Below are 13,318 nucleotides of genomic sequence, written 5' to 3' on the forward strand. Positions count from 1 at the left end.
ATCCATTCTATTTTCTCAACATGATGTACTTAATCTCCCTTGCTTTGCAAACCGTTACAGAATGGTTCTCTTTCCTGCATCCTTTGAGGATCAGTCCAGTGGCAGTACATTTACCTTCACGTGGAAAGGAAAATCCAAATCGAAAACTCAATTTCTTTTTCTTTGGAGACATTACTTTATGACCTTCTACACTGAGCACTGATTCATTTTGGGCTGTTCCAGCCTCCATGTTAGCTGCTTGTTTGTCAGCTCTTTCTTCCGCTTTGCAGCAATGAGTATTTGCTTCAAGCTGAGTGTCTCTTTTAGCATTTGTTGTCTGAGGGAATCAGAGACAACTGTTCATTATGCTGCCCTCTTCATCATTGAACTTGTTGCACTTGTAATGCTTGATGAGCAAATCAAGTTTTTCTACAAACTCATCCATTGTTTAACCAACCTTCTGCCTTTCTAGGTCGAAAATGTACCTTTTTATAATCCACATTTGGCATTGGATTGAACTTGGTGTTCAGCACCTCCTTTAATTTGACGGGATGTCACTTCACTACATCGAGGTATTTTCTTTATCACTCCTTTTACTCCTCCAGCCACTAAATACTTTTGATATTTAATGATCTTTTTGTCATTTGCTTCTTCCAGCACATCTATGGGGAGAGGAGTTGGCCTAACGGCTAGGGCGGTCAACCTCGATTCTCGGGAACGGGGTTTTAGTCTCGGCAATGATGCTGAGCATCCTGTGTTTCTAGGCAAATCACTTAATCTCCCTGTGCCAAACAAAAAAAAATGTATGTGTCCCCCTGTAACACAACTGGTGCTATGCAAGGCTCTCTGATACCCGATACCTTTGGGTCAAGTTTGAACTTTATAAAGCTCTGTTAAAAAAATGAAATAATCAAAATATTCGATCCAGGCATGTTACCAATATTTTGCTTTTTGGTGGTATTGAAGTGAAGAAAGGCTATGGGTTTAGGAATGCTGAAGCATCATAACCTGTGGAACTTTATACTGCCTGGAGCGGCGCTCGCTCCGTCAACTTCTGCTGCCCGCTTGGACCGGCACCTTCACCAAGCACAAGCCAGGTGCCAATATTTGGATCATCGCGCACACTTTCTGGTTGTGAGGCCCTGTCTACTTATTTGGCAGTGAGTAGTGGCTTTGTTTCTTGCACAGGTTCTTCATCCTTCAAACCTCTTTGAATTGTTCTTGGTTCCTACTGCCTTTAGCATTTCGTTGCATCAGCAATGTTTCCACTTTTAGTGCTTTCTTGCACTTGGCTATCACTGCCCTTAGAGATTTTCTAGACCTGGTTATCGCAGCCTTTACCATTGTCAATTAACGGCGCCTCGATGTTAGGTTGTGGTGCAGTATCGCTTGTCTCTACCTGAAAATTTCTAGCCAACAGAAAACTTTCTTTGAAGGACTTCACTGTTTTCACAGGTCTTTCACTGAGTAGAGTGGTGCTTTGACTCCACATGCGCCACACTTTAATTTTCACTTTGACTGAGGCACATGTCATATGCACGAGCAGTTTGCTGGACCACGGCAAACTCTCTAGGAGAATAATCTCAGTTCATTGGATTGCGGGGTTAACATAATCCCCCTATCTCGTTGCTAGTTGTAGCGTCGTTCCCAGCCAATACAGGCAAATGATCATGCCACGCACTGAGCTTGGTATTACATTCCTCAACATGTAACCTAATACTGAACATTCTACATCATGAATTCTATCACTCAACAGCCACACACTTACACCAGGAACCAAAAGGGTCCTGTCATCTCTAACTCACAAGACCCTCCATTTCTAGGCCAGAGCAGCGTGGAGCGTGTAAGACAGTGGCACACCTGTATTCTAACAGTATTGACCTGATGTTACTCAAAATACATGCTATTACATTTATTAAGCAGGAAGCTGCCAGCCAATCGTTCAGGTGCTGGAAGCTAGAAGATAGCTAAGGAATGAAACCAATCATTGGCTGAAAAGGCAAGTTCTTTCCCAAACTGAATTTCATTAGTAATTTGACGATGAGAGCGAGGCAAGGCATTCCAAGCCCTAGCGATCAGATAGGTAAAATAAAGGAACCCCCTTGTCATTCGACGAAAGCGAGGGATCTTCTAAAGTGGAGCTTCCTCTGATCTAAGGCTGGCAGTGCAAGTATTGACACAGCCTCTTGCATAGGTACTTGGGGCCGACCTTATGAAAAGATCAGTAGGCAATAACCAGAGCCTTATGTTACTCAAAATACACAATACTAAATTTATTAAGCAGGCAGCTGCCAGCCAATCGTTCAGGTGCTGGAAGCTAGAAGATAGCTAAGGAATGAAACCAATCCTTGGCTGAAAAGGCAAGTTCTTTCCCAAACTGATTTTCATTAGTAATTTGACGATATGAGCGAGGCAAGGCGTTCCAAGCCCTAGCGATCAGATAGGTACAATAAAGGAAGTCCCTTGTCATTGGACGAAAGCGAGGGATCTTCTAAAGTGGTGCTTCCTCTTATCTAAGGCTGGCAGTGGAAATATTGACACAGCCTCTTGCATAGGTACTTGGGGTCGATCTTATGAAAAGAGCAGTAGGCAATAACCAGAGCTTTAAAAATGATTTGTCACTTGATGGAGCCAGTGGAGTTCCTTGAGCTGCAATTTGCTGATTGGCATCTAGGTAGCCAAAGGATCAGTTTGGCAGTAGTGTTTTGAACTATTTGCAAGTGATCAAGCAAATATCATCGCAGGCCCAGATTACAAAGGATAAAGCTTAGATCAGTGAAAACCATTTTAAGATCTGGAGGTGATAAGAGAGCTTGTCATCGAATTTGAACCCAAGATTTCTTGCTACAGAAGTAGGAATTGGAGCAAGGCTTAACTCGGCATGCCACCAATCATTCCATCTGCAAAAAGAACAATTGATGGACAGAATGCAGAACAATGTCATACATTCACCCCAGAACAGAGATCTGGGCCTAAATCCATCGTTTTTTTGCTCACCATGCCATTCCAGTTTGGACCCGGCCATATGCAAATCAGTCTTGACCCTGCGCCCAATGGGACCAGTCCAGCCCGAACTGCCAGGCCAGGTCCTCCCTGGACTGGGAACAAGCATCCTAGGACCGGTTTCTGGCTTTCAGCCCTCATCAGCCAGGATAGCTTGACTCCAGTGTCATGGAGAGCACGGGACTCACGTCTGAGCATACCGGTCCCACTCGGGGTTACAAATGCAAAAAGAACAATTGATGGACAGAATGCAGAACAATGTTATACATTCACCCCAGTACAGAGATCTGGGCCTAAGTCCATTGTTTTTTTGCTCACTGTGCCATTCCAGTTTGCATCCAGCCACATGCAAATCAGTCTTGACCCTGTGCCCTATGGGAGCAGTCCAGTCCACCACATCAGTTTCTTCAGCAGTTACTCAGCATCTCTTAAAGGCAAGCTGCCCTACTGTTGCCTTTTCACCAAATGAGGATATGCTGATTCAGTCCTCTAACGTTCTTAGTGTATACGTTTTCCTTGACCGTATTCATTTTGATCACCTTCTGTACATCTGGTATGCTATCCTTATGTCATATAACTATCAAACTCTGACTGACTAGTAGTTGGGAAAAGAAAGATAATTATTATACCTTCCCCATTCTGACTACCTTAAATGATCCCTCCCCGCATTAGATATGTGTCAAATATGCTCTTACAAGGAGCCAATAAGCCCCCCCCCTCACCCCCCCCATCCTCCTGGACCAGGCAGATGATCACATGCTTATTTTAACATTCACAGGGAATTCCTAAGATCTTGAATTAAGGAACCTTTGTAGATATCAGTTGTAGGAACAATTCTGTATAGGTATTTGGTATAACAATCATTCTTAAACAAGCAAGTCTGTCCATTACATCAGTTAAGTGTTTCCTATGTCCCTTCTCCAGGTCTTGCTCTAAGAGGTTAGCTGAAGCATGGTTTTTAATTGATTTTAACTGCATCCTTTTGGTTGCCACACATTTTATTGAACTTTCAAGACCTGTACGTTCCAACAGCCAACAAATTCGGAAACAGAATGTATAAAGAAAATGCAAAAACAAATACCTGTCCAGTGCCCCCACCGCATTTTGCAAGATGATACATAGTAAGCCTGGAAATCGGATCACTCTATCCAGTTTCATTCAATCCCACCCTTATCTGCAAACATGCAAATTTCGTCGCTTACCAATTATCTTACAGAACTGACCGGTTCTAGCACTGCGGCCCTGTAATCTGCCCAAGCCTGCCATATCTTTGGGTGTTTTTGTGGACAGCCCTGGGCCTTTTACTCCGCCACTTCCAGACCCATTTCTTAATCTAAGCTGCCCTTCCACACGACCAAGGATAGGGAGCTGTGGCCTTCCACTCCCTTGGTATGTAGTGCTTCGCCAGGATCAGGACTAGGAATCACATTGACAACTTGTGTTGTTTGCTATCTCAATGCATCTGTAATATAAAGGAGAGTGAGTTTCGGGTCCATTGAGATTATCTTGTGCAAGACCCTTCCCAGAAGTGATTCAGAGCGGGAAAGCCGTGCCGTGCCCTTTACCAGTATGAAGACAAGTTGGGGAAGCAATCTCTCCCATCCACCACAGCCGATGACCGGTATGAAGATATTTAAACTGAAGCGGCCTCAGCTGGGCTGCTGTGGCTGCATTCTGAGTTGTGCCTAGAGTCTCAATCCAATCCTCATCATCCAATGCACCGACATAAGCCTCCCATGCCCGTTTGAGACCTATGAACATTTCTGGGTGGTTACAGATAAGTGTTTGGTAAACTTGTGCAATCTTGCAGTCACCTAGATCTCCCATAAGTAGTTTGTCCTCTAACGGATTAAATTCGGAAAGATCAGGTGAAGATTCAATGTATGGGGTTATGGCGTGGCCGAGCAGCAGATAACGATGGAACGGACTATGGCCATTGTTGCTGTATGTTTAGATTTTGAAACTAGTGCTGGGAACCCCGTTGCTGGGGTTGCTATGCGCTCAATAAAAATTATAACATAACATAACCGCAGTTGATATTCTGCCTGCTAGGTCTGAAATGATATAAAGACTGTTCCACTCATGACATCGCTTAAGGTGTAGATTCCAGTCAGATCATATCTTTTGAATCTTTCCAGTGCAGCCACCTGCAGTAGGCACTGTGCCAGTCTTCCCCACCACCAATCCATTGTAGGGTAGTGTCTCTAATGAGTCAGGACATCTCTAGTTGCCGGGGAAGACCTCTGCACTCGCCCCGCCATATAGGTATAAAATAAGTGGAGTGTCCCCCCCCATTGCCCATCTTTCAAAGGGATACGCAGGGTTTCCCTGTATGTCGTACCACCAATCATTAATGACCGGGAGTTTCAACACCAGATGATGCAACATTCGCCGCAGGATTGCCCCCGTAGTAAGCAGATTGAAAACACTTACCAAGGGCAATGCAAGGGGTGCTGCCCTCCCACAGAAAACTATTATGGATGGAGTCAACAGAGCGAAACCATTGACATGGGATAGTGTACAGGAAATGTTGTAGTTGGTACAAGAACTGAGGCAGAGACACCCTTTTGATTATCGCAGACGTACCAGTTAGGGAGAGAGGCTGAACCAAACACAGCCGGAACAGGGTCTAATTTACGTGTCCACGCCAATGCCACATCAGGGGATACAAAGACGCCTAAGAACTTGAAGCCACTTGTTGCGATATGTAATTCTGATGCCCAATCAATGTCCTGCAGGTAGCCACCCTCCGGAAACACAGAAGATTCTGATATTTTAAGATAAAGGCCTGATGATTTGCAAAAAATGCGCATGATTTGTAGGATACGCGGCCCAGAGGCATCAGCGGTAGTCAAAAAGAAAAGCACGTCATCAGCTTATAGTGCTATTCGACCAAAGAGGCCAGCCTCTCACTTAAAACCACGGACCTGGGCATCCATCCTCACCTACGCTGCAAAGGGCTCCATAGCAAGAGTGACCAGCAGAGGAGAAGGGTGGCGCCCCTGCCTCGTACCTCACTGAATTGGGAAAGAGTCCAAACTAGCCCCGGCCACATGCACTGTTGCTGTCAGACTGGTTTACAATAACTTAAGGTAGGATAGAAATCTGAGACAAAAATTCAGGTGCCGAAGAAGTGCGAACAAAAATACCCAACTTGCGGAATCGAAGGCCTTGCCTATATCATCAAGGAGGACCGGAGTCGGTCCCTCCAGCCGATCAGCCAACTCCAGGGCATTATACTAGCACTGAATATTGTGTCTGTTAGTATGGTGGGGCATAAAGCTGGCTTGGTCGGGATTAACTAAATCTGGGATAATGCTCATTGGCCTGTTCCCCATCGCCTTTGCAAGGATATTTACCTCCAAGTTGAAGAGGGTGATTGGAAAATATGAGGAGACTAGTCCCCGCCTACCGGCCAGCTGGGCTTACTGAACATCCCTATCTCTGTGTGGTACCAGTCAGGGGGAAGAGTAGCATCATTAGCTGCTGATTTGAATCCCCCAGAATATGTTCCTGAAGTATTAGCATGAAGGCTTTGAAGAATTCACAAGGGAATCCGTTACACCCTGGGGCCTCCCTAGTGAGCGCATTGTCTAATAAATCGGGATCTAAAGGGGAGAGTGATTTAAGAGGGATTGCTGTCACAAAGTCCTCCACCTGATACATCCTGAAAGTGGGCAGTGAGACAGCCGGCAACCTCCCCAGGATCATTGAGTAAAGGACCGGTTGAATCGCATACAAGAGGAATGGAAGATAGGAGTTGGGAACACTGGCGCAGCCTATGGAGCATTTTACTTGATTTGTCACCCCACTGATCCTCTGGTCCGCTTACCATGACTGTTTGGCCTCCTCCAAGAGGGTCTGTTGGTACTGTTGTTGCAAAAACCCCAGTTGTCTGCATGCCTGTTGCCCATCTTCCAGTTAACCCCATACCTCTAAGTCCGACATCCGAGCCTCGAGATCCACTTAATCCTGTGCCCGACGTTGCCGCTCCCCAGTAGAGAAACTAACATCCGGTTTCATAGCTTCTCACAGCATCGTTTGGGAGGTCACCGTACCAGTATTAACTACATAGGATTCCTGCATGGAGAGCTTAATACAGAGACTATAGCCCAGATTCTGCAAGTGCCAGGGCGAAAAGCTCCAGCGGAATGCCGGGCGCTGGCGACTGACACGAAGTCAAATAGCTCCTGGGAAATGATTGGAGCGCCCCTGTGGCAGGACAGAGACGTTAGAAACTCTATGTAAATATGAATGCTGGCTAAGGAAATAGTAGAGGCGAGAAAATAAGTTGTGTGTTGAAGGGGGGAAAAAGCATAGCTCCCCCCTGACGTGTGTGCTGTACCCTCCAGACCTCTACCAACCCTAGGGCAGACACAAAGAAGGGTAGAGGAGATCCACCAGGAGTGTGGCCTCAAGGAATGCCAGCGATCGGCTGAATGGCTAATGACACCATTCCAATCGTTCCCAATCACTGTGCGCCTCTCAGAAAGTTCACTCCAAACCCTGGTGACCGTGTCTGTGAGGACTGAACGAGGGGAAGGGGGGCCACATATGCAGAGAAGAGTGTGGGACTCCCCATATAGCATGCTTGTCACAGCCATATACAGACCCTGGTGGTCTACCCAAGTCTTTAAAAGCTGGAATCATGTGCCTCTTGAACCTGGAATGATGGACCCCAGTGAACTCAAGCCAGGCAAGAGAGGGGACTTTATTGCCCAGGAGATGAGTCTCTTGTAATAAGAGAACATCTACGCTCACCCTTTAACGTGTTTCAAAACTGCCCCCGCTTGACTTTGTCGAGTAAGCCACTCTCATTTAAGGACCACTCATGTAATAATTCTAGGGTTTCAGCTACTTTGGGGTCCCTCGTGATATATTAGGGTGAAAGCTTCAACAGGTGAGGACGGAAACAGTTCGGCGGTCGCTAATCATGTGAGTGACATCCAGGATCACTGTAGATTCCATATACAATTATAGCAGACAACAAAGCCAGGTAGCAGGAGAAGAGACTGCCCTCCGAGTCTCCAAGGGCCACCTCGTCCATTGAGGCCTTTTTCCCGTCAGGAGCTCCTCTACGAGGAGCTAGACCTGTTGCGCTTTGCCGTCTGGGTTTTGGTAGTTTGGTTTTGTCTATCCTCTTAGGATGAGTCTGAATCCATACGTGGGGAAATGTGTGGCTTCACAAGGATTCATTCATCAGTCCACTAAAAAACCTCTTTGGGTGTTCCGAAGAGGAGATTTTGTGAATGGTACATGACCTTCAGTTTTCCTAGCCTGATATAGCTACATGTACTAAATGTTGAGGCCACAAAGTTGTTGCCTCAAAGAATGAGTGCCTTTGCTGCTTGCTCTATCGTGGTATAATGGAGGAAGACCATGATGGTGTGGGATTGGTAGGAGCTATTGTCCTGCTTCCGGGCATGTTGGAGAACAATGTCCCTGTCTAGATAATTCAGGAGTCTTGTGATGACTGGGCAGGGGGCGCCATACCAATGCCCTGTGGGCTCGCTAAGAAAGGTGACAAGCCCTTCAAAGTCATCAAGGAGCGGAGCCATTGGTCAAGAAAACTATCCATTGAGGGAACTTCACAGCCTTGACGGAAGCCCATAAGCTGCACGTTATTACGACGAGCCCTGGCCTCTGCGTTCTCTACTCCTGCTGCCAACTTCGTTGTCACTGCAGCGTTGAACATTAAAACCACTCATACCGTTAGCTTTCAACAGACAGTTCAGCAGAATTCTTAACAGGAGCTCAAACAAGCCTTGTGTCGCCTATGCCAATCCCCGCATAGGTGGGGTTCCAACATCTTTAAATATCCTGTGGTGTTTCCGTTTGTCAATGCTATATTATGCCAAAGAGCAAATTTGTCTCACTAATATTGAGTCTCTAGGTGGCTAGTCCTCACATACACTCTTCTCATATAGTATTTGTTATCCAATTTATACCAAATCCATACAACACTCATCGCTATTGAAACTCATAGGTGTGCCACATATTTCAGATCCATCACTCTAGTGTAAGGTAATGCCAAACACCTTTCTATCTTTTGTGTTATTCTAACGGAAGGTCAGGAAAACCAACCAATCTAATGAACAGTGAGTACAGAATCTAAAAAGCTCATCAACACCATATAAATCACCTATGCGCTTGTCCTATGGTAGTGGTGCTCCAATCCAATCTGTACCAAATCCATACATCACTCTCATTACCATCAAAACTCATTATGAGGAGAAGAAGTGCTCCACATATTACAGATGTGGACTATAGTTTAAGATTATGCGAAACCCCTCTCTATCTTAAAACCCGCTTCACCCATCTAGTTCACAATCCTCATGTGTGTCAACATCCAGGAGTCCTGAACAGGCCCTTCCTTTCCCCCTGGTAATCATTACTGACTTATTCGGCCAACAGGAGGCGGGGCTGAGCATTGTAGAGGTAATCGAGGAAAAACCAACAACCTAAAACCAAAAGTACACATGACTACTAGTTGCATGCAGGTATCCACAAGCGTTCTCTCAGGTAGCATATACTAATCTGGGCTTCTCCCCCTTGCGATCCTGTTGTGTTGTTCCCCAACTGAGGTCATACAATCGGACCAGTTACCATCTATCCTACATGAATGGCGGTAACGCAGAGATCCAGCCCCCCCTCCCACTGGTCCTATGGGAAAGGCCCGGTCAGGTAAACGCCCCAAATCCCCCCCACCCCCCTAGGGAACTGCCCTCCATTGCCTGTCCACTTTAATGATGTATGCATCCCCTATCTTATTCTCATCCACTGCCCGGCAGTTTGTTGGAGTTAGCGATGGCTGTCGCTCATTAATTCAAATTGCGGCGCCAAAGTTACACTAAAGGAGGTTCTACCCCCTTCCATGCCATGGCAGTGCGGCGTTTGTACGTTGCCAATGCCAGTTCTATTATCCTGCTTTCCTGTCTATGTGCTTTTGCCCTCGGCTTCCATCCCAGGAGGTAGGGTTCTGACAGGGGGTGAAGGTCCGCTAGTATTGGCCGGGGCTCCGACTTGGTATATGCCCCAGGTACCGCCCACTGTTTGTCTGAGATGTGGCGGGTAAGACAATGCGCCCCCTTGACCCTGCCATTCGGCGTGACAGCTGTGCCCATGTGGGCACATGGATCTCTTTACTGGATAGATTAGCTCACTGATCCACAAGCCCCCAGCTCCAGGGCAAATACAGTAATAAACAAAATAATGCAAAAAAAAAATCTGTCCGAAAATATATTTCTAGTTTCAGGAAAGCACAATTCAACAAGGACCTTTTTCAAGTTGTTGTCAGGAGTTATAATGGTGCCAGAATGATGCAGTTGAGAGGATGACCTTTTATCCTCACTGACTGCGCAGAGTGCTGTCCTGACACTGTGGTCCTAGTGCTGAGGTTGTCACTTTTCTGCAGAGGTCGTCACTTTTCTGCAGAGGTCAAAGTAGAGAACAGTTCCCCAGTTCTTAGCCCTTGAAGTTCATCTTTTGTTTTTTGTGTTGAAACTCGACTCTTGTGCTCAGTGGGTCACTCTTAAAACATGGCCTAAAATAATACTTTACAGATCTGTGGAATGGGCCCAGCTACTACCACATTAGCACCCTTGGATGTCAAGGATTCAGTGTTCAGCCTTCAGTTTGACTGTAGGTTCATGAGTATGCCGACACCAAACCTACACCGTTTCCCGTGACACTTGTTATATGCCCCCCCCGCCCCCCCCCCTTCCAACATATCGATCCGAGGAATACAGTGGTACCGGCAATGCACAGCAGCACTTTACAATGGCTTGCACATTGTTTTAATGTGGCACTACCCCTCTTGACACAGTGCTGTCTTGGCGGAAGGAGCCATGGACCGCTAGTTCTACACAATCCAGCATTCTCCAGTCATGACTGAAGCCAGTCAATAGAACATGACTGGCTCATCGTCTCGAGCTTTGAATCGATATGTGTGCGTTGTAAGTGCACAAGTGTTTGGCTTGCAGCTGAGGCAGAGTTTATAGGTGACTAAACTAATGTGCTACTATTCGTGCAAATATCAGCATGCACTGATTATTCCTGAGTAGTGGTGCAAGTCCGGATATGTACTGAAGATTAGTCAATGATGGAAACCATAACATGCATGAAGGATTAATAAGACGATAAAGCAGTGGTTCCCAAACTTTTTTGACCCGCGTCTCCCTTGACCCATTGGCAATTGCCCGTGACTCCCCACTGTTATTTTATGGTTTAGGGTGAGCCCTTCCTCGGGAGTACTTGCATTGTTCTCCCTGAAAATAATTGGGATGAAGTTGATGAAGGTATTATAATCATACATGGAGGGTGTTTTGTATTACTAAGGTAGCGCCTCTAATAAAATATTCCTAGTTACACTTCTTTGTCCAGGCCTTTTTTAGAGTACCATCTCAAATATTTTTACCCCATTTACAGTGCTAGATAGCACCCTTATGCATGTAGGCCCCATTGCCAAAGTGTTTCTGCGCTTGAAGAATATTTGTATGCACTTCCATTTCTACTCATGTCATACGTGCCAACACACCTGTCTCAGCAGGGTGACTCGTGATTTTTAAACCACATACAGCTTTATTTTTGCTGTCTCCTCCCTAAAATTGCCTCCAAATCCATGCAAGCCAAATAAATTCCTCACATTTTTTTTAAACATCCCTCTTTCTTGCTTCCAAATATGGTGTTTTACTTCACTGTGCTCAAGGAGAGAGCAGGCTTGTCTGGAAATGTGTGTGTACTGGAAGTGCCTATGGTGCACGTATAAGTGTCAATACTTAATGTGATGTGTTTAATAGACAGGCAAACTAATTTCCTGATAACTTGCATTGGTGTATTAACAAGTCCAACAAAATAAATAAGACATCTTCCGTTTACTTTGGGAGTGTTGGAACATGGGGGTCCAGTACAACATGGTCATCTTACAAATGATCAACATCATACGTTTAAGTCTAATTAGTTTAACTGAAGCCAACGGACCCTTCAACATTAAATGAATTATAGTGCTTGGTGCGCGGCTCCCGAGGCTAGGTTTGATGGCTCCACAGGGAGCCACGGCGCACAGTTTGCGAACCACTGCTATAAAGGTATGGGCGGACACTCAAGATGTGGGAGTCCAAATATGAACATGGTGTGTTACTGATGGAGTAAATCTATCCGTAGACAAAGGACTACTTAATTCTTATTCTTGACCTTGTTGAAGACCCTTTTGACACATTAATTTGTTCCCACCATGGTCTAGTGCTTGCATTGACATAATGGTGGTAATACTTAGAATATATGATAGGCTTTGTTAAGACGATGCGTAGCTGTGATATACATGCTTGCAGGGGGGTGATGTTGGTAAATCTATGCATTATATAACATTATCCCCACTGCTGTCACATTCCTCCCTTTGTGAACTAAACACTCAATCCATTTCAACGATTTTGTTTGTACACTGTATGATTTGTTCACCAATTAATGAACTATACACACTTCGAATTATCATCCATGCATTCAAACATCCACCCCTGTGTTTTCTTACTCTCGAGTTCACCCACTCATCCATGCACACAGCTCCTCACAGACTTGCCACCCAATTAAGCACTTTCACTTATAAGATAGCCTGAGCGTTTGCATTGCCAGTTTCAAACCCCAGTTTTTCATTTCTTTCCAGGTAGTAATACTTTAAATAGTGCATTGGTATAATTTGGGACATTGTTTATAGTTTGCATTTTACCGAAATGTGTTTTGTTAATGTTGTCTGAGGGAAATGTCAGTGCATGGGGAAGCATTGATCCTGCTAGCGACTTGACACCTGGTGAGTGGTTATGCTTTTTTCCAGGCTGCGGATACTCTTGCTGTGAGGCAAAAGAGAAGAATCTATGACATCACAAATGTTTTGGAAGGAATTGGGCTAATCGAGAAAAAGTCAAAAAACAGCATCCAGTGGAAGTAAGATTTGTGAAATTGTCAATGTTTTCTAAATGAGCGCATATTCTTCCCAAGAGTGTAGTAATCTTTGAGTTAGATTCTTGTGTAAATTGTATAAACAGCAGTCTTAGCACTACTCCTCAGTGGTATTTGTTTTAGCAAGCCCTGAGCAATGAAAGGCAGATTCAGCCCTCCAAATTGTAAACCTGTGACCTGCAAATTATATATGCTTTCTCCCTCTTGCCGTTTCTCCTTCTCTCCATCTCCTCATTCGCCCTTTCACCTCCTCGCTTTCTCCTTATCCCCCGTTGCAGCTATGTATCTCACCCCATTTCTCCATCTGAACTGTTGTACATTGTTAATATTTACTACTGACCGATTTCTCTCAAAGAATAACTGTCACCTTTCGAGTTTGTCCCAC

At 45.2% G+C, this 13,318-nt stretch overlaps 1 protein-coding gene across 1 annotated transcript in view; it reads left to right on the forward strand.

The window, feature by feature from the left end:
* The window catches only part of E2F5 (E2F transcription factor 5), a 325,128-nt gene that overhangs the window by 6,968 nt on the left and 304,842 nt on the right, over positions 1-13,318 (forward strand). The window contains exon 2 of the mRNA XM_086965947.1: positions 12,809-12,918. Within this exon, the coding sequence (XP_086822073.1) occupies positions 12,809-12,918 (110 nt within the window). The remainder of the gene's footprint in view (positions 1-12,808; positions 12,919-13,318) is intronic.

The sequence above is a fragment of the Lissotriton vulgaris genome, chromosome 4_1, assembly GCF_964263255.1.
Source record: "Lissotriton vulgaris chromosome 4_1, aLisVul1.2, whole genome shotgun sequence".
Lineage (NCBI taxonomy): Eukaryota > Metazoa > Chordata > Amphibia > Caudata > Salamandridae > Lissotriton > Lissotriton vulgaris.